Genomic DNA, 23776 nt, shown 5'->3' on the forward strand with positions numbered 1-23776 from the left:
AGCTTGACCCTCACATCCCTGTGTAGGAAGCCAACATGGCCCAAAGAGAGCCCTTCTCCAAATGCACACTGTGTAAAAGGCTGGAGGTGTGAGGACAAGGGCAGATGTTAATCTCCAGCGCTGGAGCACCAAACCCCACCTATTCCAAGCTCTAAGGGGTGTTTTATTGGAAGGCATGAATACGTAGTTTCAAAACTGAAGTGCAATAATGCAGCAGGTTTGACAGCAAATTAGTGTCAATCTAGTGCTCAGTGTTCTGCTTTTCAATGTGCTCTAGGTGTGGCTGCCAGTACTCCTTGAAGTCTGGTTTTGCTGGAGTCCATGGCATGTGTGGAGAGTGTTTTTGGCCCCTGAAGTGTCTCCGAGGGCAAGGACCCAGCGGTGGGCTGGGGTTGTGTTGCCTGGGGAAGGCAAAGAGCACAGTGTGGTGGCTCAGAGTGTCCCCTGGGCACAACGGGGGCTCCTGGATCGTTGGGTACTGCAGCATCTCCTTGGTGTTCCCAAGGGACTCTGCAACTCTGTGATGTTGAGTCTGGGAGCAGTGGTATGATCTTCCTGCCGCATATCATTGCATGTTTGTACAACCCTGTGGATGGGTGTTGGCTGAAGGTGGAGGAGGAGGGAATGGTGTCTTGATGCTTGCTGGCAGCCTGCTCTCAGAACTTTGCCTGCCTAACTGGAGGCTAAGGAAAGCTGAGGTGCAGTTAAGCCTCTGTGTGACACAGTCATCAAAAGCTTCCTGGGGCAGGAAGCCTGGAGAGAAGCAGAATGAGCGGCTCCACTGTCAGCATGAGGCTGTTCCGCCGAGCAATGGGAGATTTGGGCTCCCTGGGCACCCCTCAGCACTCGGGGATGTGAGTCAGGGGTTCTGAGTTCCTGCTCTGCACAGCCTGGGCTCCCACATCTGTATCTCCTGTGGTTCTCTGCATGCCGTGCCTGGGTTCATCCCAGCCTGACCTGTTCCCAGCAGTTTTGCAAGGAGCTGGGGCACAGTCCAGCTCTGGTGAATAAACTCCTTTGCTGCCCTGAATGAGTGGTTCTCCCCGAAGGCTGCTGCTTCCTGGCCCCCTACCACCACCTGTGCACACATCCCAGGGAGGCTTTTGCCGCTGGTTTTTTTTTTTTTTTTTGGTTGGTTTATATAGGAAAGGCCTGGATCAGGCTGGGAGGGGTGGCAGACAGGCAGCCCCTGGCTCAGGCAAGCCCCACAGCATCCCACAGTGGGCAGCTTGGGAAGGCCAGGATGTGTTGTCTCTTGGTCAGAGCTGGTTCCCCCATCCTTGCAGCACAGCTCTGTTTTTATCAGATGGGACGGGTGCCTGCTGCGGGGCCGTAGCGATGGTGGTGCAAGCGCTGCAGTCTCTGTGCCGGGGGGTCACAGGCTGCCACTTCTTTCTGGGTTTGTTTTCGGCCGGCGAACAGCTGTGTCCTGAGGGCTGTGCTTACTCAGCTCTCCCGGCACCGTGCCCGCTGCAGAGCCCGCAGGTATTCCAAGCGTCTCCTGCTGTCTGTCACTGGCACAGTCCAGGCTCAGCCGGTGCCTGGTGCAGAGAGAAGCCCCTCTAACTTGGAGGGCTTCTGAGCTGAGCTGTGGTGCAGCTGGGTCAGCCGAGCGCTGTGGGGTGGCTGTGCACCCCAAAATGAGTTTGTGCAGTGGAAAGGCTCAGGCTTGCTCTGCCCAGTGCCCTCAGCAAGCTGCACATCTGCTTCATCCCTTGCAGACCCCCTTTGTGTCAGGGAGCTGGAGCCTGTGGCCCAGGGAAGCTTTCTGGTGGAACCAGGGATTTGGGTGCAGCAGCACAGCCCCGGAGCAGCTGTCAGGATAGAAATGCCAGCTGGGTGATTCAGCAGTGCCTCTGTCTGCTCCCAGAGCAGGGAGCAGCCATGCCGGGGGCTGTTTACCAGCTCACAAAGTGCCAGGCAGCTGGTTCTGGGCACTGAGTTTCCTCAGCAGCATCTCCTCCCCATGGGAGGAGGTGGGCTGGGTGGGGGTTATGACACCCTGCAGCAGGGCCTAGCTTGGGGTGCTGGGATTTGCAGCACCTGCTGGTCCCCTAGCCTAGGACAGCACTTGCCAGCCCTGGCAAATGGGAAAGGTGGATTGTGAGAGGCTGTGGCTGGAGGCATTCTCCAGGTTGGAAACATCCCTGGTTAAAAGGTCCCCATTTCTGCCCCAAGGTGCATGCTGGCTTTTAGCACTTGTGTGGGTGCATTGTCAAACAGCAAGGTGTCAGCCCTGTGTTGATTCAGGCAAGGAGAAAATCCTTTCCTTTACCATGAACAAAGAGGCACAAATGTGCTGAAGGTCCTGTTGATGCTCCTGGAGGCATCACAATACTACAGGAGACTGGAGAGGAGCCTTCCTGCCACTGACAGGATCTGGGACAGGGGAAGGACAAGGCTGGCATGGAGGTGCCAATCCCCAGGGAAACCCAGAACATCATGTTTTCCCAAAGCCCATTCTGAGTCCTGTCCCACTTCACCCATACAGCTTCAGTGTGTCATAGCAGAAATGGAGGGATTGAAAACCCAGTGGCACCCATGGTGTGATGGAAACAGGCAGGAAAGCAGGAAGTTATGTGGGGCCCAGCCCTTAGAAGCCATCAGAGACTCTGTGCAGCACTATTCCCTCTGCCCAGCTTTAGGTGGGTCAGCTGCTCAAATCAGTCTTGGGATTGCCCTTGGGACAGGTATGTGCATGGCAGTTCTTTCTCCAGCTCCTCCCTACCACTTTGAGCCCCCAGGGAAATGGACTGGGAGGGAGACTGCTCCCGGTGCTGTGTCAGGCTGCAAATGCATTGCCTTCATCATCACCCTCCTGCCACAGGCTGACAGGACCCATTTGGCATCAGATGCCAGTGTTGAAGGGCTGCATGAAAGCCAAGTATTGAGGGTTTGAAAGAACTCATACACACTGAGCAGGAGGTTCAGTGGTGGGGAAGTTTATGTCTGTTTTCCTGCCTGCTAGCAAGAGAGAGGGCACGGAAAAAATGAGGGGGTGTGCAGGGCTGGGGTGCCAAATTGTGCTGGGGCTCTGTGGGGCTTTCCCCTCTGCCTTGGCTGCTTTCCCTCCAGGGGCCCTGAGCCATAGCTGTGCAGCTATTTAGTTAAATATTAAGAGGTCAAGTAATAGAGAACCAGAAACCTAATTACACGCTGCCCTCCATGGCACAGTAGTTTTTGGCAAAAGCAAAGCAAACACGGCCCCTTGCGTTACAGGAAGGTTGTGCTGCTGCTGCTGGAGCGATGGCCAAAACCCAGGCAGACAGTGAGTGCTCAGGACAGTGAGCAGGCAGGAGCTTCATGCTGCTGCGGAGAGGCCACAGCCTCCCAACGCCACAGTTGTGGGGCCACCATACATCTCACACTTAACCCTGTCCTCCATCTCCTGCCCAAAAGAATAGCTGGAGCCATGCTGTGTTGGAAATAGATTTATCTAGACAACCCCCCATCCATGGGCAGCCTCTGTGGTCCCACCCCCCACCCCCCTGCCTGGGATCCAGGGCTCCTCCCCATCAAGAGGCCGCTCTCCAGGCCTCCCTCAGCCTGGCCTTCACCTGAAACTTCTGCACCTGCAGCACGACACCAAACTTGCCCTCCAGCGAGGGCAGGGGCTGGTCCTCAGGGCACTCCAGTGTGAACCTCTGCAGCACCCAGGCCAGGAAGAGGAAGAGCTCCATCTTGGCCAGGACTTTTCCCAGGCAAACACGGATCCCAGCTCCGAAGGGGAGGTAGCTGGGTGAGGGTGAATGGATGTGCTGGCCCTGCTCATCCAGGAAACGGCCTGCAATGGTAAGGGGCACCACTGGCATCAGCAGGGTCATCCCTTCTGCCTGAGACCTGCCTGAGTTCATCACATGTGTGTCCCTCCCAGGAGCTGCAGGAGCAGAAAGGTGCGAATGCCCCAGACAGGCAGGAGCAGGATCCAACCTCCCAGCACCAAGCCTCCCCCAGGGCTCAGCCTCTCCTGCACCCACCCGGCCATCCCCTGGCCCAGGAGAGGATGGGGATCACAAAACCCACCAGGATTGAACTCCTCAGGCTTGTCCCACTCCTTCTCATCGTGGTGCACAGACCAGAGATTGATGATGACCCTGGCACCCTTGGGGATGGAGTATTCCCCAATGCTGCAAAGCGGACACAGAGTGAGGCAGTGGCTCCCTCCCCACAGTCTCTGCCCATGGCCTGGATGTGCCCCAGGGAGGTCTCACCTGGTGTCAGTAAGGGACACGTGTGGGATGAGCAGGGGGGACACGGGCCGGATGCGCAGCACTTCGCTGATGGTGGCCTCCAGGTAGGGCAGCAGTGGGCGGTCGCTGAGGTGGGGGTGACGCACCAGGCCGATCTTGTGGTCCATTTCCTCCTGGATCTTCCTCTGGATCTGGGAGGAAAGCAAAGACCAGTGTGGGAGCCCAGGGTGCAGGGTGCCCTGTGCACAGTGGAGCACACCCAGCATCATCAGTGTGTCCTGTCAGGTTGTGTGGGGGCAGAAGTGCCCACAGCCTGATCCTGCTTATCTGCAGAGCCTGATTTCTCTTTTGGCACCTGCCTTCCCCAAAATTCCCCATGACATCCCTGGTACTGGAAGGAACCCAAGGCCCTGCCATAGGGTGTAGACCCTACCTCAGGGTAGTGGAGCAGGTAGAGCACAGCCCATTTGAGCACAGTGGTGGTGGTCTCCACACCAGCTCCAAAGATGTCCCCCACTGTCATGAGGAGGTGGTCATCAGTCAGCTCCAGGCCTGGCTCCGGAGGGCTGCTGTTCTCAGCACTGAGCCTCACTTGCAGGAGGGCATCCATGAGGTCCTTCACAGTGTCTCCAGAGAAAGCTTCCTGCCAAAGGACATGCATGAGGCAGGCTGTCCTGGGCACAGTGCCCACCACCCTGGCTCCAGCAACTCCCTGTCCTGGCCCTGCTGGCACCTTGTGTTCAGTGAATTTCTGCTGGAGCAGCTGGTCCCGGACCTGGAGGCATTTCTTCAGCAGGGCCAGGTCCTTATTGGGAAATATCTGAGGGAGAAAAGCACGTTGCAACAGGCTTTATCTCCAGCACCTGCAGGCCCCCAGGCGGTCACTCTGTGCCCACCAGTGTGCTGGCTCTTGTGGGTCACCAGTACAGGGACCCTCCTAACTCAGGGGGGCTCCTACAGGACACATCCCAGCTCCTTCCTCACATCTGAGGTGAGAAGAACAGGCAGTGCCCATGTCCCTGCTCACCTGGAGCCAGGGGAAGATGTCCACCAAGCTCTCCTTGGCCACGGTGTCCACAATACCCTGGCTGTACTCCAGCATGGCCTCAAACTCGGGGTCCCCACGCCGGTAGCAGGAGTTGAAGCAGAGGGAGCAGACCACGTTGGTGACAGCCCGTGTGAGCTCAGGGGCCATGTCCAGGGCTGTGTCCTGCGCAGCGCTGAGTGTCTCGCACAGGGATGCAGCCTCCCGGCAGACTGAGCGTGATGAGGGAGGGATGATTAAGCCAAGGAAGTGAAAGGGGCAGCTGGGGGCTGGAAGGAGCAGTCCCCTGCTCATTCAGGGTGTGCAGCCTGCAGAGGGCAACCCCCAGACAGGGCTGGCCCTGAGGGGCTGGGATGGGGAGAAGGGACAACGCTGGATGCTGGGGAGGAGCAGAGAGAAGGAAGATGTGCGAGGATGTCCTCCTGGGCAGAGTGGGGAGCTGACTTCATGCCTCAGTTTCCCCATCTGTGAGTGAGGGGAACTAAAGTTCATGGTAGAAAACACATGGAGAGATGTTGGTAAAGTATAGGGGATATAAGGAGGGGGACAGAGCCCCTGCCTGGCAAGCTGAGGGGATACCAAGGGGCATGCGCTGAGCCACTGTCTTTCCTTGGTTCCCAGGGAATCAGGACACTTACAAAGAAAAAGTACAGCGTGGGAGGGCACCAGAGCTGGGAGGGAGCCTGGGGCTGGAGGAGGCACTTACTGATCCTCTCGAGGGCGAGCGATCCCTCCCCGAACATGGAGAGGGCAGTGTGCACCAGCTTGCGCTGGAACTTCCAGAGGGGCCCGTAGCTGGCGAAGGCGATGTCCTTGCCCCCCCGGGACAGCAGGTCCGTGGTCACCTGAGGGACAGGCAGTCCCAGGGTCACCCTGCTGCAGGGCAGCCCCGAGGGGCGTGGATGATCATCTCACCCCATCCCAGAAATGGCTAGAGGTTAATGCAGGCAGGCAAAGCACAGTTTGTGAGCTTTGCTTTCCCCCTGCTAAGGATTGATAAAGAGGTTTGGGGACAGATATGAAGCTTAGGGGCTCTAGGATACCCAGGGAACTTAAAGGGTGCAGGGAGCCTGGTAGTACCCAAACCCACATCCCCGTTTCCCAGGGATGCAGCCAGCTGCAGGAAAAGCAAGCACCCTTGGGTTGGGGGATGACAGGCTCACCCTGGGGAATAGGGCACGGAGGGACTGCCCTGCCCCGGCTCGCTGCAGGCAGGATGGGGAGGGGACACCCACCCTGCTGTGTGCCCGTGTCTTTCTTGGGAACATCCCCCTCCTCACCCCAGCCACAGTGGGAAGGGGTCCCCAAAACCTGCTGCCGACTCACGGTGCGGGGCCGTCCGGCGAAGTCTTTGCCCTTCTTCAGCAGCACCTCCCTGGCGTGCCGGTAGCTGTTGACCACCACCACGTAGTGGGAGCCCATCCAGAGGGCGTAGAGGCTGCCGTAGTGTCCCTGCAGGCGCCACAGCCGCAGGTGGAGCTGGGGGTGCCCTGCCAGCTGCAGCAGGCTCCCCACCAGCGGCAGGGCCGGCAGGCTGCGTGGGCGCCCCAGAGCCGTCCCTGTGGCCATGGCCAGCGCGTCCCGCCGGCGGGCCAGCCCCCAGGTGCAGAGCAGGGCCAGGGCCAGCAGCAGGGCGCCCAGCAGCGGCATGGCGGGCCCGGCTGCGGGCTGCGGCGCGCGGGGGGCCCTTATAGCGGCTGCGGGGTCGTCGCCTTGACTCTGAGGCGGGCTCGGCTCCTTATCGGGGGACGAGGAGGGGGGAGCCGGGCGCTGGGCCCGTGGCCAGCTCTGCAGCTGTGGGCACATGGCGGGGGGCGAGGGCAGGGGGCCACGGCCACCCTGGGTGGCCATGGGGGAGCTGCTTCCAGCGCGCTGGGGCCAAGGGATGCCCAGGGTCGGATCCGTACTTGGGGCTCCATCCCCAGGCCCTGTGGTGGGCCAGGGGTGGGGGCGAAGCTGAGCCCTCGAGGCTTGTGCTGGGTGCCGTGAGCACAGCCAGGGGTCTACTGGGGCACTGGAATCCATCCCCAGCCTGGGAGAGCCTCGACAGATCCGGGAGGAAAGGGAAGGACTGGAAATGCTGATAAGGCCGGAGCATCCCAGATCATCAGCTCTTGTCAGTGCTGGGGAGATACTGGGGAGCACTTGACACTGCTGAGCAGCCCTCGGCAATGCTGGGCAGCCCCTGGTACCATTGGTGAGCCCTGGTCACTGTACTACACTGTACTACAGTGAAGCCTTGGTCTCTGCTTGTCGGTGCTGGGCAGCCTGTGGGTGTCCGTGCTCGAGGCGATGAGGTGTCCTGGGGGATCCTTTAGGAACAGAATCTCCTCCCGGCAGTGTCCCCGACCACGGCGGGCTCTGCGCCTTCCCCAGCCTTCAGGCCCCCGGCGCTCGCCGTAGCGGCTCCCGGGGGTAGGAGGTGCGGGGCGGGCGCGGTAAGATGGCGGCGGGGGGCGCGGCGGATGCCCAGGCTCGCTTTGGCCACTCGGTGAAGGGGCTTCTGACCGAGAAGGTGACGAGCTGCGGCACCGACGTGATCGCTCTCACAAAGCAGGTGCTGAAGGGCTCCCGTAGCGCCGAGGTGAGCGGTGGGTGCCGGCGGGCGGTCGATTCCAGGGCCGGAGCGGAGCTGGGAGCGGGGAGGGCGGCGCAATGCACGCTGGGAGCTGTAGTCCGAGGGGGGGACGGGGACAGCGGGACCGGGATGCGGCGCGGCTGGGCGCTCCTCGGGACTCCAGGGTGCCTCAGGCGCTCCCCGTGGATGTGCTCTCACGGCACCGCGGTGATCCCCGCACGGTGTCACCCCGAGTGTCACCCTGCCAGGCGTCACGGGGACCTCGGGAAACGCAAAGCTGCAGCGTCTCAGCCTGGTCTGTCTGTTTGTCTTCCAGCTCCTGGGTCAAGCTGCGAGAAACATGGTGATGCAAGAAGATGCCATCTTGCACTCGGAAGATGTGAGCTGTGTTCTTGTTCGCGAGCAGCAGTGTTTCTAGGGACGGGAGGGGAGGAAAGGAGGGTGGTAAGAACAGTTTGCAGCCGTGCTGCCGGAGCCCTGGAGGGAAATACATGACTTCAGGCAGCAGGGCTGGTGGCCAGAATAATTTAATGCTTCTTCAGACCCAGTGCTGCTGGACTCCTGATGTCTTGCAGGCTGTTCAGTCCTCAAGCTGTGCCCTCTCTGATAGAAAGCCTGAGGGACTGTGGGCTGAAACAAAGTCCTCAGTGTCTCTGCTTGTCACTGAGAAAGGAAAGTGTGCCACTGCTGACAGATACCAGTGGGGGTGTTTTGGATGCAGTGCAGCAATACGGTGGTGGCTGTGCTAGAGGAACTCCCTGGGGCATTAGGATGGCTTTGCATTATGATTTCTGTAGGCATTCATTCTTTGTTTTGTTCTCCACAGAGTTTAAGAAAAATGGCCATAATAACTACTCATCTACAGTACCAGTAAGTAGGGGACACTAATAAGTAGGTGTTCTCTCTTGAGGGCTGAGTGAATCCCTTAGTCTTTCTCTGTTCTCAGTAGAGACTTTGCATGAAGCTGCCAGCTCAGACTGATCCCTCTTTTTCAGTTCTTCAAACCTGAGCAGGACCTAGAGCTGGAATTTACCAGCTCTCTTCAAGCTGTTTTGGGGTGGGAGCTGAAATTTTTGCCTCCTGTTTGCTGTGCACTGTGTCTCCCATGTGTATGTATGATGCACCTGGGACTAAGAAGGAGAAGCCAGTGCTGCTTCTGTCCCTCAGAACTTAATCCAAAACCCTGTAGTTTTGGCCTCTTGAGCCCTTGTTCAATGTAACATAAACTGTGACTTGAAATTTTGTTTTTCTAATGCTCTTTTTGTCTTTTGTTTTCTCATCTAGGCAAGAAGCAATTCAAAAGAAGTGAGTTCTGGGAGGACTTGAGGGACACGCTTGTGGGGGTGGAAAGGGGAAGGTGATGGAGTTGGATGGGGGAAGGCAGAATGGAAAGGTTTTTGCAGCTGCCTTTGAGGCAGATGCTGGCTGAGCAGAGTAACACTTCAGTATTGTGAAGAGATGGGAATTTGAGTGGAGATGGGATTCATACCAAGGCTTTATTTTGTTTTCACTGATGTGATAGAGCATGTGAGGCTGCTTGTGAGAGGAGATGAGGGTGGTGGGAGCAGAGCTGTGTACAGCATGGTGCATGAAGTAAGGTTTACTTTGTGTGAACACAGAGGGGGGCCAGGGACCCCAGGGTTTCTCTTTGCTGTAGTGTCAGCTCTAGAACTGCACTGGTCCCTTGGGCACAGGGAGCACAGCACAGTCTGGGAGCAGATCTCACCATGAATCTCCTCTTGCTTGGTGCCTAGTGTGGAGCGCTCATCAAACCTTCAGGACCAGCTGAGTCACTTGCTGAAATGAAGGGGAGCCAAAGGCACGAGGAAACTTGACCAGCACTGAGGGAGTGAAGCGTCCTCTCCCCTCCAGACCCTGGGCTCAGAACTATATCTGGATGATACTGGATCAGTCAGCTGGGATATGTGCAGAGTCTGTGTTTCTGAGCATGTGGCCCCCTTTTGTGTGCCTGCACCCACACCTCTGCTGCAGAATGCTCACCCACACCTGGTTGAAACAAACTTCCCTGAAACTTTCTCCTCCCAGTAATTCCTGTGTCTGCTTACTTCCCATGCAGCGTGAGGTGCTCAGCCCATACCAGCACCCTTGGCAAGAAATGCAGAGTTGAGGCATGGTGTTTAAATGCAGGTGTCTGCAGTTTGCCACTGGTCTTTATTTAGCCTCCTTTATTTTAGGTGGCACAGAGTACAGTTTATTTAGGGCATTTAATCAGTGTGAGCTGCAAGTGCTGAGGCGGGTGAGAGGTGCTTCAGTGTAGGCTGAGGTGCCAGTCCCAGCACAGGATTTCGGAAACCAGGAATCTAAGCACACACATCTGCTAGTGGCCTAGCTGGATGTGGTTTGGCCATCATCCTCCTCAGAGGTTATCTTATTTTCCTCTTTGCCAAAGTTTGGAACATCATCCCTTTGCCAACCCTGATGGGCTGCATTTGGCCTTCAACTGCATTCCTTTTCCTGGGCTGCTGCTCCAGCTTCTGGTGAAGCAGCCTTGGCTGTGGTGTGTGTTTGTATCTGGTTGGGAAGGTATCCAAAGGCCCGTCTGGGAAGCAGGCAGGAGAGCATCACGAGCTGGTGTGCTCAGTTCTGTACTGCTCTGTTGAAGGCTAGTGACCTGTTCACATCCAGGAACAACTATAAATACTGTGTCTTGTTTTTGGTAAGTCACTTAATCTGAAGCACTTGAAGTGCACGGGAAGCACTTGTTTCCCTGAGTGTGCTTTTCACCAGCTGATAGGAGCAGGCAGGCTGAGAGCTGACACTGGCCTGCCACATTCCTGTTGGAATGCTGCTGGAGTCTGGCTCCTGCGCTGCAGAGCCTTCTCAGGCTAGATTTCACCATCCCTGCCAGTATTTTTGCCTTGGGTGACATTCTGACCCCAGCTTTGCAGGTGCACTTTGGGAATGAGAGTTTTCCCTGTGACTTTCTTGACGGGAATAAAAGCTGTCCAGAACACCACCAAACCGCAGCAGTCTGTCCTGGATTCTGTTGCTGGCAGTCCCTGTCATCAGGGAGACTGTGAGGGGTGGTGGGTCTCTGCCCCCTAGGATCCCCCATTCTGCTTGAGCTCAGAGGGCCTTGCAGAGGTCGTGTGACCTTGCTGCAGGTGGCTCATCCCATCCAAGGCCCTGTCCTCCTGTGCAGAGGCCACAGCAGTCCTGTGGCATTAAATTTATGTCTCCCTGCCTTTGGGGCAAGCAGGGACAGGGCTGCACCGTGTAGGTGTGGAGCTATTGGGGAACAGGCAGCAGGGTGGGTTTGGGGGTGTGGGTGCAGCAAGAAGCATGAATGATGGCAGTGTGCTCAGCACACTGTGCCTGTGCCCTGCAGGGCTGTGTGCCAGGGGCCTGGGCAGGCAGGAGCTGCTGCCAGGGCGGAAGCCGGGCCCGGGCAGCGCGGGATGCCGGGACAGCACAGGCTGTTGGGGAGGAGCGTGGCCCAAGCTGGGCAGAGTCCAGCTGAGGCGCTGCAGCTGGAGGCAGTAAGGCAGGCCAGGGCCTCTGACGGGGGTGCTGGGGCTGTCCTTGGGGCCAAGGGCTCTCTGCTAAGCAGGGAAGGGGAGGATTTACCCTACAAGCATGCTTTGGGGGCTCATCTCTCCAGGGCAGCTGGGCCTGTGTTTTTTGACATGTCGTCAGGTGCCCGTTGGAGCATCCTATTAGAGTGCAAATTTGGGGAGGTTCTCAGGGTTCTCCTCGGGGAGAGCAAAAAGTGCTCTGATATCTGGGGGAAAAGATTCAGAGCCCTTGGGAGTGGTGCCTGTCTCTGTGCTGTCAGCCACCAGCCCCACATTCCCGTTGCAGTGGCAGCTCCCTGCAGAGAGCAGATCCACCAGGAGGTGCAGGTGAGGGGCGCGGATGGGAACTGCGGAGGGGTGGGGCAGTTGGGCAGGGGGTGCGTGCCTGGGCTGTGCCACAATTCCTGCTGACATTGGAAGATAAAGCTTGTTTCGGGGCCCACATGAAAATGCCAGCTGCAGATGGCTGTTTTGCTCCTGTTGTGCATAGGGATGGGGGGCTGAGCAGCCTGGCATTTCCCTGCCTTGTTCCCTACACCCTTCTCAGCCAGGTAAATGGTGGCTGCAGCCTGCAAATTTACTGAGAATGGGAATTAAATTCCCTCCTGGACAAACACATCAGTGCATGTGAGCAAAGGGAGCTGGGGAGGATAGGGGCAAAGGGATGCCTGATCTTTAGTGTAGTTTTTGGCTGGGTGGAAATGAGAGTGCTAGTGCCAGAGGACATGTGGGCGTGTACGGGCTGAGTGCAGGCATGGCCCCCATGTTTTAGAGCATGGGGAGCTCCCAGGGCTCGACTTGGCACAGTTTAGTGGCCTCTGTCCTTCCCATCTCAGGATTACTATGGCAAAGAGCTGCAGAAATCAGAGGACCTCAAAACCAATGCGTGCATCACCTCAGCCAGGCCCCTTCCCAAGATGGTGAGAGATGCTCTGGAGCACATCCATGAAGAGGTGGTGGCCAGGTAAACCCCAGGTTCTCTCCTCCACTGCCACACTACATAGGCTGCAGCCCCTTCTCTGCTGTGCTGGGCACCTCCACCCAGCTCACCTCAGCATCCACGCAGGTACTATGGCTGTGGTCTGGTGATCCCTGAGTGCCTGTCATCGTGCTGGATTCTGGACCTGGGCAGCGGCAGCGGCAGGGACTGCTACGTGCTGAGCCAGCTGGTCGGGGAGCAGGGCCACGTCACCGGGATAGATATGACCCAGGGCCAAGTACGGCACAGATCTGGGGCTCCCCCCATCCTCCCAGCAGCGCCCCCACAACATTCCCTTCCTCCTGCCAGGTTGAGGTGGCAAAGAAGCACATTGCCTACCACATGGATAAGTTTGGCTACCGCAAGCCAAACGTGGAGTTCTTCCATGGTTACATGGAGAAGCTGGGTGATGTCGGACTGGCTGACGAGAGCTACGATATTATCGTGTAGGTGCAGTGCAGGCACAGTCACCCCCAGTCCTGCTGCTTCCCGGGGCTGTGGGCTGGGTCTGCATCCCAGTGGGTCACCTGCATCAGAACCACATGTTAGGAAAAGGGAAATCCCAGGCCAGAATCTGAGCTAGAGTCTGGGAATATAAACTGTCCCTTTCATGGTCAAATTGATGTTTCAAATCCGGTGTGAAGTGATGGGACACACAGCAGCTGGTGGTGCTAAGTGTGCAAGAGGGTGCAAATAAGCCTTGGTCTCCTCCTCCACAGCTCCAACTGCGTGATCAACCTTGCCCCTGACAAGAGGGCTGTGCTGCAGGAGGCCTTCCGTGTCTTGAAGGTGATGGTGGGCTGGTACCCATGGCAGCAAAGCAGACTTGGGGTAGCCCTGTTGTTAGAATGCCACTGAGAAGCATCAAATGGGATCCAGCAAGGCGGGGATGCAGGATGAGTTCCGGGAGGGCATCTCTGCAGAGAGTCCCAAACGGGGTAGGATTGGGGCATTCCCAATTCTCCCTGTCCCTTTTGTCCTTCTGCTTCTTGAGGTCTCCCTTCACTCCTTGCTGCTCTCCAGCCCGGGGGAGAGATGTACTTCAGTGATATCTACGCCAGCCAGCGCCTGAGCGAGCCCATCCGGAAGCACCGGGTGCTGTGGGGTGCGTAGGGCTGTGGGACGGGGGTGACATGACATGGGGGTGCTGGGCCTTTGCCTCCATTCCCCATGTCTGTGGTCTTGTGCCAGGAGAATGCCTGGCAGGAGCCCTGTACTGGAGAGACCTGTACAGCATTGCTGAGGAGGTGGGGTTCAGCACCCCACGCCTGGTCACCGCCAGCCCCATCACCATTGGCAACAAGGAGCTGGAGGCCATAGTTGGTGAGGAGCCAGCCAGGGGATGTCATCTCTGGGAAGCTGTGGGAAGCTCTGCTGGGATCCCAGCCCAGGTGTTCAGGGCCCAAGCCACCAACCTCTCCCTTGTAGGCGACTGCCGCTTTGTTTCTGCAACTTTCCGCCTGTTCAAAGTGCCGGCTGGCAGCCGGGCCGGGCCAGGACAGGCCATCTACAATGGCGGGATTGTGGGGCACGAGCGAGAGCTGGTGTTCGATGCCAACTTCAGCTTCAAGGTTTGAGGAGGCATGCTGGGGCTCTCTAGGGAAAAGTTAAATCTGATAAAGCTGCTACTCAGCAGTATCCTCTGTGATCTAGGGAACAAGCTTCGGTGGAGGGGATGGTGGGTGGGGGCCAAGGGGCTGTGTAAACCCAGGGAAGTGCAAATGTACAGGAAAGGGAGACAGATGCATGCACTGCTTTGTAGTAAAAGTAGAAGTAGGACATCCATGGTGGCTTCCCAGTATGGTTTGAAGTCTGATGCTTGGGTTTTGTGGGTGTTCCTTCAGGTTTTGGGCCAAGACGTGCTCCTGCTTTCACTCTCCCCATCATCTGGCTGGGTGGATGGAGTGCCCTGGGACACATATCCATTAGAACAGGCCTGTGACCATTCCTCTGCCCGCAGGAAGGAGAGGTGGTGGATGTGGATGCTGAGATGGCTGCAATCTTGCAGAGCTCCAGGTTTGCAGAGGAGTTCCTGATCCGGGCTGGTGGAGCCAACACTGCAGCACTGCAGGGCTGCTGTGGCAAGGGAGTGAAGGTAAGTAGAGGGCAGCTCTGTGGCTAGGTTAAGGAATTGGGACATGGGTGTCCCATGCCATTAGAGCTGCTGTAGGGCCAGAAGGGCTGTGGCATGATACCAAGACACCGAGTCCTGGGCCAGGCAGGAGCTCAAGGGACACCAACAGTGGTGCCTGGTGCCTGAGCAAACTCTACCCAAGTAAATTGGAGCCCTTCAAAGGGGGATCTGCTCTAATCACCCCAACATGTCCATGGGGACTGGTGAGGCTGACAGCTGTACTTCCCTGAGGTCTCCCAAGGGGAGCCATCCTTCCCCTGAGGGGATGGTTGTGCTCAGCCTGCCCCAGGGAGATGATGATCCATCCCCACAGTTTCTTCCTGCCTTCTTTCTCCCACCTGCTGATGGAAAAGCAGGTTGGCCCTGGCTGCCAACCCTGACCCTGCAGCACAAAGTATTCTATCTGCTGGAAGTCTCTCTGTTCTCCTTGGTGGTCCCTCCAGCCTGTAGATGGGCCAGGAGAGACAAGGGAGATAACACCCTGCAGCTGTGTATCCCTGAAATATAGCCTTGTACTTAGGAAGGAGAGATTTTCTCAGGTCTCTGTCCAATCAGGAGGCATTTCTCAGATAAAAGCTGAGCCAAAGTCCCAGACAAGCTCTTGGCTTCTTCCTTGCTGCAGGGAATAGCAGCTGGAGTGACCCAGGAGCTGCCCCCATGATAGCTAAGGAAGGTCTGCTTGGGCTGCTCTGTGGCAGGGTTTGAGTCAGGTGCCTCTTGCTTCCCACTGGCCTGATCCTGCCCTGGGTTTTTTTCTGTCCTTCAGGAGAAGATCCATGATCCCTTCCAGCTGCTGGAGCGGCTGTCAGCCCCAGGTCCCGCCTGCTGTCTTGGTGGCACCTGTGGTCCCCCAGGGTGCTGCTGAGTGGCAAGTGGTGTCCCCACATCACTGCTGAAAATCAATGGGGCGAGATGATGTGACCCCAGTGACATCTTCCACCAGAGAGCAAATACATATCTGAGCTCAAAGGCTGTGTGCTTGTATCTGCCACAGGGCTGTGGGTGCTGTGCTTCCCTGGTGGGGCTAATGGGGCAGACTGTGCCTGGTTGCAGTGAGGACCTGTCCTGTGGGTCCACTCACTATGGGGCTGGCAGTGGCTGCTGGCTTTGGCACAGGCAGGGACAGTCTCCATCTCACTTGCTGCCCTGCAGTCTGTTCCAGGAGATGGCGATTGCTCTCTCTGTGCAGCACCACTGAGGTTTCTGTTTTCCCCTGGACTCCATCTAGTTGGAAAGCCCTGAGTCACCTGCAGGCATCGCACCTGCAGAGTTTTGCAGAGAAATATTGCAGTTCTGGAAAAGCAGAAACACATCCAGCTGCATCCCACAGCAGGCAAAGAGCAAGATGCAAGGGATTTTAGGCTGTGGTGGGAGGTGATGGGCTGCATCCCTGCTGTCCAGCACGAATCCCACAGGACCTAGCCCGTGGAAGCTGTTTGGGAAAGGCTGGGGGTTGCTGAACAGCTAAACTTGGAAATAAGGGATTATTTCCACCACTCCTCACACAGTGCTTTTCCAGCAGGGACCAAAATTTCCTGTCTCTGACATTTAAGCATCATCTTGCTGTGTCATGGGGCATGGAGAAGCAAAGCCCAATAAAATTTGGGTTCAAAAAGCAACAGTGGTCAGTGCTAAGGATGTTCTGCTGTAGTAGTAGCAGTGGCTGAGGAGGGTCCAGGTGTTCAGGACACCTGAAATTGTTCTGAAATTGTATGGAATGACCTCACTGGTGGGGGCACCTTGGGAGGAAGAAGCTGTTTAATACACACACCCCACCCCCAGCCCTCTTCCTAGATTACTTACAAAGACTTCATCCAAATCCCCAAACAGCTCATCCTGGGAGGTTTGTAGCAATTAGCTCCTGCTATCAAAGACAGCCTTCCCAGTGGGTGAGCAGGTGGGGTGTGTGTGTGGGTCCTACCTGCAAATCCCTTCATTAAAAAGACATGAGTCCCTGGCGTGGCCTTTCAACTTGCCTGGGAGGAGCTGCACCCGCAGCGAGATCCCCGCTCTCTGTGCATACAGAAAAAGGCCACAGCTCAAATGTCACTGCATTTGCATAGCACTATGTTTGTCCCAAATTCTCAGCATGTCAGGGAGGAAGCAGCTAAGAGAGCTTGACTTTGATGTGGGATCATTAGAGGTCCTCACCAGGCTGGGGATGCAGTGGTGTCCTCTCTGCCTGGCTTTCCTTGTTCATGCACAGCCTCGTGGTTTTCAGCCCCCAGTGTATGAAGAGGAGGTCCTGCAGCCCCTTCCATGTGAGGAACCCCAAAATAATCTGTCCAACACCCCAGTCTGTGAATTTCGGTGATTGTAGAGATGGCCCAAATCCTGTTCCCCTAGTGTGAAGCTCTGCAGCATTGGTGTCCTCCCTCGGCAGGCAGAGAGGATGTTGTGATGGCAGCAGCCAGAGGTTGTGATGGTCTGATTCGCTCCGAGGGGAAAGGGAAGGATTCCTGAGTCCCTGCTCACCCTGTGGTTAGCACGGTGTTGCTGAGGTTCAGGGACATCTGTCAACTTCACCTCCTTAGGGGAGCAAACCTGCAGAACTCCCTCAGGATAAGCTGGGTTTGGGCCCAGGAAAGATTTGTGACTGCAGACCCCAGAGCACTGTGCTCTGCTCCACACTGTGTTGGGCTGCGCTGCACAATTTATTCTTCCATTTTCCAAGCACTTAAAGAGCAGGGAGGCTGTTTTACCTCCCCTAAAGGGTGTCAGCCACCACAAGCCGCCCTCTTTGCTCCCATGGCTGTTCGTCGCTGGCTGCCCAGGATGCTGAAGGCTCCCTCATCCCTGACGGACATGGAGCGATGGATGCCTGGTGCTGGGATTGCGGCACAGCAGCCGAGCCTTGGAAACAGCGGGGCTCTCAGGGCGGCGGCACACGGCCATTTACATGTGCTTTCATGAATCGGGGCTCTCTGCCCCCCGAGCATCCCTGAACGGAGGGAGAGCGGAGCGGGACAACTGGGGCGGCTTTGGACGTCCTCAACCGCAGCCCCGCTCACCCCACGCCCTGGCACGGGGCGGCGGGGCAGAGCAGAGGCAAAGGAGGAGCGCGGCCCGTCCGTATTCAGTATTTAGTGGTTAATTCCGCTCTCGGGCGCGAACCGAGGACATATCGGGGCGGAGGGTGCTCGGGGACCCGCAGTGCGATTTCTGAACGTCGCACGGTATTGCACCGGCGGCTGGGAGAGCCGCCCCCGCCGCAGCGGATCCCGGCGGGAGGCACCGGGACGCGCCCCGTCGGGCCGGGCCCACGAGGCGCGGCGGGGCCGCCAGGGGGCGCTGCGCGACCGCCGAGCTTGGCGGCGCGCGGACGAGGGGCGGCGCTCCCGGGCCGCACAAGGGGGCGAACGGCGCGGCGGGTCCTTGGGGAGCGGCGGTCGCCATGGGCCGGACGGGAGCGGCGGGGGGAGCGGCGGGGAGAGCGGGATCGCCCGGTCCGTTCGGCCGCCCCTTTCCCCGGTGAGGGCGCTCCCGGGGCTGCTCCTGCCGCGCGCCGCGCGCGCCGGCCGCACCGCACCCCCATTGGTCGCGCCCCTCCTAAGGCTCCGCCCCCTCCGGGCCCGAGCGTCACCGCCATTGGCCGCGGTCTCACGGCCGGCCCCGCCCTCGCGCGCCCGGCGTACACACCGGAGTCACGCGCCCCGGGGCTGGGATGGGGGCGTGGCGCTATGGGGGCGTGGCCTGGCGCTGGGTGGCGAGCATGCGGGCGCTGATTGGCGGCGCCGGGCGGAGGCCCCTCCTCCTCACGGCGGGCGGGGCGGGGCGGGGCGGGCGCGGGTAGAGGCGGCGCTGGTCGGCCCGGCCCGGCAGTCGCCGCCCGTCGGGTCCCGCGGGCAGCCGAGCCCGCGCCTCGCCCGCCGCCACCGCCGCCGCCGGGGGAGCCGGGGCACGCCGCAGGCGCCGCGCGGTGATGCGGGGCCGCGGCGGCGCCGAGCCCTGACTAAAGATGGCCGCGCTGCCCGGTGGGAACATGGCGGGGGGCGGCCGGGGGGCGCGGGTGCTGCTCTTGCTGCTGCTCGGCGGCTGCCTGGGCCGGCGGCCCCTGGCCGCCGCCGCTGCCGCGCCGCCCGCCGCCGTCGTGCCCCCGCCGGCGGCGGAGGAGACGGTGATCATCGGCCTGCGGCTGGAGGACACGGACGACGTCTCCTTCATGGAGGGGGGCGCGCTGCGGGTGAGCGAACGGACGCGGGTGAAGCTGCGGGTCTACGGGCAGAACATCAACAACGAGACGTGGTCGCGCATCGCCTTCACGGAGCACGAGCGGCGGCGGGGCGGGCGGGCGGCGGCGGGGCCGGCGGGGCGCGGCGGTGGCGGCGGCGGGTCGGCGGGCAGCGGCGGGGCCCCGCAGCGCTGCGGCATCCGCACCTCGGACATCATCATCCGCCCGTACATCGTGCTCAACCGCCGCACCTCGGGCATCATCGAGATCGATATTAAGCCCTTGCGCAAAACGGAGAAGAGCAAGTCCTACTACCTGTGCACCTCCGTCTCGGCCCCCGCCGCCGCCGCCCTGGGGCCCGGGGCTCCCGGAGGGCTGGCGGGCGCCGAGGGGCCGGCGGGACCCCCGCCATGGGGTGAGACCACTTGGATCTACCATGACGGCGAGGACACCAAGATGATCGTGGGCGAGGAGAAGAAGTTCCTGCTGCCCTTCTGGCTGCAGGTCATCTTCATCTCGCTCCTCCTGTGCCTCTCGGGCATGTTCAGTGGCCTCAACCTGGGCCTGATGGCCCTGGACCCCATGGAACTGCGCATCGTGCAGAACTGTGGCACGGACAAAGAGAAGAACTACGCCAAGCGCATCGAGCCTGTGCGGCGTCAGGGCAACTACCTGCTGTGCTCCCTCCTGCTGGGCAATGTCCTGGTCAACACCACGCTTACCATCCTGCTGGATGACATTGCCGGCTCTGGGCTGGTGGCCGTGGTGGTCTCCACCATCGGTATCGTCATCTTCGGCGAGATCGTGCCGCAGGCTATTTGCTCTCGGCACGGCCTGGCCGTGGGCGCCAACACCATCTTCCTCACCAAGTTTTTCATGATGATGACCTTCCCGGCCTCCTACCCCGTCAGCAAGTTGCTGGACTGTGTCCTGGGCCAGGAGATCGGCACGGTCTATAACCGTGAGAAGTTGTTGGAGATGCTGCGGGTCACCGACCCTTATAATGATCTAGTCAAGGAGGAGCTCAACATTATCCAAGGAGCCCTGGAACTGCGCACCAAGACTGTGGAGGACGTGATGACTCCCCTCCGAGACTGCTTTATGATCGCTGCCGAGGCTGTGCTCGACTTCAACACTATGTCCGAGATCATGGAGAGCGGTTACACCCGCATCCCTGTGTTCGAGGGCGACCGCTCCAACATTGTGGACTTGCTCTTCGTTAAGGACCTGGCTTTTGTGGACCCCGATGACTGCACGCCACTCAAGACCATCACCCGCTTCTACAACCACCCGCTGCATTTTGTCTTCAATGACACCAAGCTCGATGCCATGCTGGAGGAGTTCAAGAAAGGTGGGCTCGTGCCTGTGGCGGGGCGCGGCGGGAGGTGCTGCTCCGTGGTGGTCAGTGTCCACCTGCTTGCAGCGAGGGAGCTCCTCGGGGGGGCCTCGGGTTCCTGCTCAGGAAGGCTGTGGGAAGGTGCATTCTGGACTGTTGGTGACCGGTATTTAGATATCTGCCAGATCTGCTCCTTCCCTGAGCCAGAAAGCTGATCCACGGCTGGGATGTGCCCCCAGCCTTTTTTCCCCCACTGCACTGAGATGTGTGTGTGGGCATGGTGCCAAGCAAGGTTGTTTTCCTTCTTGCTTTTTCCACTCATCTGTCTGTTATAGTGAGAACCACTGACGGGAATCTGCGCCCATTCCTTGGCTGTGTCTTCTCTGTGCTTTTTCAGCTGGCCTGATGGGGAGGAGTGGGTGGGCTGCTCGGGTGCCTTTCAGGCTCAGTGCACGCACGTGCTCAGATAAACAAGGCGTTTTAGCTCCATTCATAGGCTCAGCCAGCCGACCTTAGCACTCTGCCCGTGTTCCAGTTACTTTGATTGACACTTTGGTCTTGTAACTCATAAATCATTTCAGTGTCTTAAAATATATTCCAAAGCACCTGCTGGTGCTGCACTTCAGAGTTACAGTTCTTTTTCCCCAGGCTACCCTGTGCTTTAGGACCACAGACTCAGCAGAGATGTGACCTTTTCTGCCTCTTTGGTGTAGCTTATGTATCAGAATGGGACTGAGGCTTTCTGCCTTTCTCTTGATTGTAGGTGGTGCTGACTTGACAAATGCGTCTTAATTCTTGTTAGAAGCTGTTGCTTATGAGAAAGGGAAAAACATCTTTTTGTTTTCCTTTTAAAATCTGTTCTTCTCTGCAAGCCAAATAATAATGCTCTGTGGCCTGTGCAGGAGGGAGCTTTCAAAGCAGTTGTTAAATTGTGAAATTTCAGACAGTTTGGATGTGTGAACTTGTGTGCTGGAAAAAGAAAGGCTATTTGGAGTGCCACCAGACTGTTCCTACCCAGGGAGATCTGATCAAAGCACCATGGAACAGCTTGGTTCCTGGGGTTGATTTGCTTGACAGAGGAAATCTGGTGGGGAATATTTGAGCTCACCTTTTATTAACTGCGCAAGTTATCTTGAAAAAAACCTTTGTGAGTTTGCTAATGTTCTTTTTAGATAAGTTTAAATTACTACTTAAGTTTCAGTTGCTGTTTTATCCACATGCTAAGCTCTTGTGTCACGGCATTGGATCTTCTTCATCCTACTTAACTCAATTTTTGGGATTTGGAGGGTTACCTCATCTTTTTCATCTTTGTTGATAGGAGATTAGCATACTCCTGCTTTTTACTGACCAGTGCAGCGGTGGTTATCTTTATCTCTTTCAGCCTGTGTGTAGAGATAGGGAAGTCTTACTTGGTTTTGAAGGAGAGATGAGGGGGACCCTCGCTTGGCTGTGGTTTCTGTGCTGCAGGATCTCCAGTTTGGGTGTAGGAAACCCAATGATGTCACTTAACTGTTGGATGGCTAATGTGGATTTTGCTGCATGTGTGAGAGAAGGGTGGTTCTTCTTCTCCTCTGTCCCTGTTGCTCAGACTTCAGATAGCACAACAGGGTTCTTAGCCTGTAGTGGGACTTGTGGGTGTTCTCTAGTTCTGTATGCAGCAATGTGTCTGAAGAAATGCATGTTATGTTGGTGGTTTATTTCCCTGGTCTGAAAGGATGAAATGCGCTCCTGTGTGTCAGCATAGCAGTCCTTTTATTTAACAGCTGGGAGAATTAGGTGGGCACTTTAATCCTGCAAGAGTGGCTAAGCCAAATTCCTCCTTAGAGTTCCTGAAACTGGTGCTTAAAATAGGCTGCTTAAAAATTCTCTTGGGTGGCTTGGAAGGTGCAGACTGGAGATCACTTTCCCTGGTAGCCAGTCTCTTACCTGTGCTAGGAAACATTCCAGTAGCACAACTTCAGGATGATCTCCTAAAGTGTGTGTTCTCTCCTGAGATTGCTGAGCCCTGGAATAATCTCTGTAGTTGGGAATTAATTCAGACTAGTTTGAGCATACTAAAATGTTTACTCCAGAGTCACTATGCTGGTTGGTCTGTATGGGCAAGCCCTATGTTAGGATCAGCTTTGTCCTAACTGGTTTCTCTTTAAAAAGTGCAGATATAGTGGAAATAAGTGGCTTCCTTTGTGTCCTTTGAAATGAATGTAAATAACTGATAGCTGCCTTGATCTGGCATAGTGCACTGTCTTTTGCAAGAGCTCTTCCAGCTTTCTTCTTCAGAGCAGCCTTGCCAAATTCCCATGAGAATGTACAAATTAAGGGTGAGAATCAAATTACATGTTACTCCCCAGTAGAGTGCTGGAAATAAATAAGCTTACAGTTTTTAATCATTCCCTTCCCATCAAATTGATCTTCTGCCACAGCCATCTTGCTTCAAAACTCATGTGTGTCTTTTTTTGATACCCAGGCCCATCCTACCTCTGATGGATGCAACAGGCAGCTCATGTGATGGTGCTGTCAGTTATTGCTATTTGAGGAGAGGGGATGGGGTTTTTTAGTAAGTTTGATAATTAGCTGGGTAGGTGGGGGTTTTGAAACTCACATTTTGGTCAGAAGCAAAACCTCCTTAACCTAAATGTGGAATGGAGGCTTACAAGGAGGTAATTAAAAGCCAAATACAGCAGGATATATATCCTTATACTGTTGCAGAAGATGAAATGGGTAGTTCTCTGGTTGTTCTACTGCTTAGGCTGAACAGCTGGAGGATTTGGTGATGGGCCTACCGTTAACATTCTTTGACCACAGTTGCAAACTAAGTATCTGTTTCAATTCCATTCTGCCAGGCAAGAAACTTAGTTTTAAGAGAGCCTCAGCTCATTTCCACCCCCTTGCTGCTCTAATCTTCTAAAGTGTGAAAAAACATGATTCCTGAAGCAGTCCACAAACAAGCTTCTCCTCTAAAAAGCATGGTTTACTTTCAGATAAATAAATAAATAGCATTTGAAATAGATGTGATTTTTCTATTCTAAAAACAGACCTTAAACTTCTACCGGAGCTGTCAAATCCACCTGTATACAGGTTGAGCAGACTGAGTGCTGAACTTGAATTCAATCATTCAAATTTAATGCAAGAGAGTCTAAGGTACCTTTTCTAATGGCCTAGGAAAGGACCTGCCTGACTTTGCCAGAGCAAAGAAGTATCTCATTTGAAATGAGTTCACTCCTAGCTAATGTAATGTTGGCCATTGCTGTAAAGGGGAGCGAGGTGTTACCTGTTCCAGGATTGATTCGTGTCATGGTTCCTAATCTGCAGCAGGGATCGAACGGGCCACAGAGTCATTTTTGGAAAACAAGATGGTGAACAGTCTCCACTGATGTTCTTTTTCTTTGTGGAAAAAGTGTGTGGACCTGCTTTTAATTTTTTTTTTCTTGTTTTCTCTTTCTTTTTGACAGTCTCCCTTAGGTCTCTGTTTAAGTGCTCTCTGGCACTTGCTCTTGGTGTTTTTCACAGGCAGATATCTGCCTGTGTCATCCTAAATCCAAAGCATTCTATTTCTAGCTCCCTGTCTGCTGGAGCTACAAAAATTCAGCTTGAAAAGCCTCATGTTGTAATACTAATATTTCAAGATTGGCCCACTTTCTGCAAGCCTTCTACAGCTGTGTTCCTGGTGGCCTGGATGGCTTTGGAGGGCAACAGTTTCTCAGTTGGAGTCTTCCTTATCTGAGGACTTCGAGTCATATGTTTTGATCTTATTTATATCTGTTTTATATTTTATTTTTTTTATTTTATACTACAGATCAGAGCTTAATA

At 56.4% G+C, this 23776-nt stretch overlaps 4 protein-coding genes across 8 annotated transcripts in view; 3 read left to right on the plus strand and 1 right to left on the minus strand.

The window, feature by feature from the left end:
• Nucleotides 1-2928: 2928 nt before the first annotated feature.
• LOC130254684 (steroid 17-alpha-hydroxylase/17,20 lyase) lies at nucleotides 2929-7199 on the minus strand. The gene is made up of 8 exons (XM_056494503.1): nucleotides 6562-7199; nucleotides 5942-6080; nucleotides 5218-5447; nucleotides 4924-5010; nucleotides 4624-4833; nucleotides 4212-4381; nucleotides 4024-4127; nucleotides 2929-3784 (listed from the first exon to the last, which is right to left on the minus strand). The coding sequence occupies exons 1-8, from the start codon at nucleotides 7084-7086 to the stop codon at nucleotides 3516-3518; spliced, it is 1734 nt and encodes a 577-aa protein (XP_056350478.1). The 5' UTR covers nucleotides 7087-7199; the 3' UTR covers nucleotides 2929-3515.
• A 441-nt stretch (nucleotides 7200-7640) lies between these two features.
• On the plus strand, nucleotides 7641-9863 carry BORCS7 (BLOC-1 related complex subunit 7). The gene is made up of 5 exons (XM_056494511.1): nucleotides 7641-7819; nucleotides 8130-8192; nucleotides 8640-8683; nucleotides 9098-9118; nucleotides 9568-9863. Exons 1-5 carry the CDS (start codon nucleotides 7679-7681, stop codon nucleotides 9617-9619), a joined length of 321 nt encoding a protein of 106 aa, XP_056350486.1. The 5' UTR covers nucleotides 7641-7678; the 3' UTR covers nucleotides 9620-9863.
• Nucleotides 9864-11110: 1247 nt separating this feature from the next.
• On the plus strand, nucleotides 11111-15431 carry AS3MT (arsenite methyltransferase). 2 transcript variants are annotated; one of them, XM_056494504.1, is made up of 11 exons: nucleotides 11111-11313; nucleotides 11610-11676; nucleotides 12186-12313; nucleotides 12416-12566; nucleotides 12638-12774; nucleotides 13048-13117; nucleotides 13352-13433; nucleotides 13520-13651; nucleotides 13757-13899; nucleotides 14289-14423; nucleotides 15229-15431. In XM_056494504.1, exons 1-11 carry the CDS (start codon nucleotides 11117-11119, stop codon nucleotides 15325-15327), a joined length of 1341 nt encoding a protein of 446 aa, XP_056350479.1. In that variant the 5' UTR covers nucleotides 11111-11116; the 3' UTR covers nucleotides 15328-15431. The 2 variants fall into 2 exon arrangements, with proteins under 2 accessions (XP_056350479.1, XP_056350480.1); XM_056494505.1 differs by having other exon boundaries at nucleotides 11215-11313; nucleotides 11636-11676.
• A 2904-nt stretch (nucleotides 15432-18335) lies between these two features.
• The window catches only part of CNNM2 (cyclin and CBS domain divalent metal cation transport mediator 2), a 116986-nt gene continuing 111545 nt past the window's right edge, over nucleotides 18336-23776 (plus strand). The window contains exon 1 of one of the 4 annotated variants that reach the window (XR_008840832.1): nucleotides 18336-19984. Coding sequence is in view for 3 of the 4 variants with exons in the window: in XM_056494985.1 (XP_056350960.1) it covers nucleotides 18421-19984 (1564 nt within the window). In the remaining variant the exon portion in view is untranslated. The remainder of the gene's footprint in view (nucleotides 19985-23776) is intronic. The other 3 variants (XM_056494985.1, XM_056494983.1, XM_056494984.1) reach the window with 3 other exon arrangements.

This window comes from Oenanthe melanoleuca, chromosome 6 (genome assembly GCF_029582105.1).
Source record: "Oenanthe melanoleuca isolate GR-GAL-2019-014 chromosome 6, OMel1.0, whole genome shotgun sequence".
Classification (NCBI taxonomy): domain Eukaryota; kingdom Metazoa; phylum Chordata; class Aves; order Passeriformes; family Muscicapidae; genus Oenanthe; species Oenanthe melanoleuca.

Bases quoted from the DNA above. Each gene is read 5' to 3' on its own strand.
- LOC130254684 (XM_056494503.1), bottom strand. From the start codon at position 7,086: ATGGCCACCCAGGGTGGCCGTGGCCCCCTGCCCTCGCCCCCCGCCATG. The intron at 6,081-6,561 runs GTGAGTCGGCAG...CCTGTCCCTCAG, and splicing joins TCGCCGGACGGCCCCGCACC to GTGACCACGGACCTGCTGTC. The intron at 4,382-4,623 runs GTAGGGTCTACA...CTTTCCTCCCAG, and splicing joins ACCTGCTCCACTACCCTGAG to ATCCAGAGGAAGATCCAGGA.
- BORCS7 (XM_056494511.1), top strand. From the start codon at position 7,679: ATGGCGGCGGGGGGCGCGGCGGATGCCCAGGCTCGCTTTGGCCACTCG. The intron at 8,684-9,097 runs GTAAGTAGGGGA...TTTCTCATCTAG, and splicing joins ACTACTCATCTACAGTACCA to GCAAGAAGCAATTCAAAAGA. The intron at 9,119-9,567 runs GTGAGTTCTGGG...CTTGGTGCCTAG, and splicing joins CAAGAAGCAATTCAAAAGAA to TGTGGAGCGCTCATCAAACC.
- AS3MT (XM_056494504.1), top strand. From the start codon at position 11,117: ATGAATGATGGCAGTGTGCTCAGCACACTGTGCCTGTGCCCTGCAGGG. The intron at 12,567-12,637 runs GTACGGCACAGA...TCCTCCTGCCAG, and splicing joins TAGATATGACCCAGGGCCAA to GTTGAGGTGGCAAAGAAGCA. The intron at 13,900-14,288 runs GTTTGAGGAGGC...CTCTGCCCGCAG, and splicing joins ATGCCAACTTCAGCTTCAAG to GAAGGAGAGGTGGTGGATGT.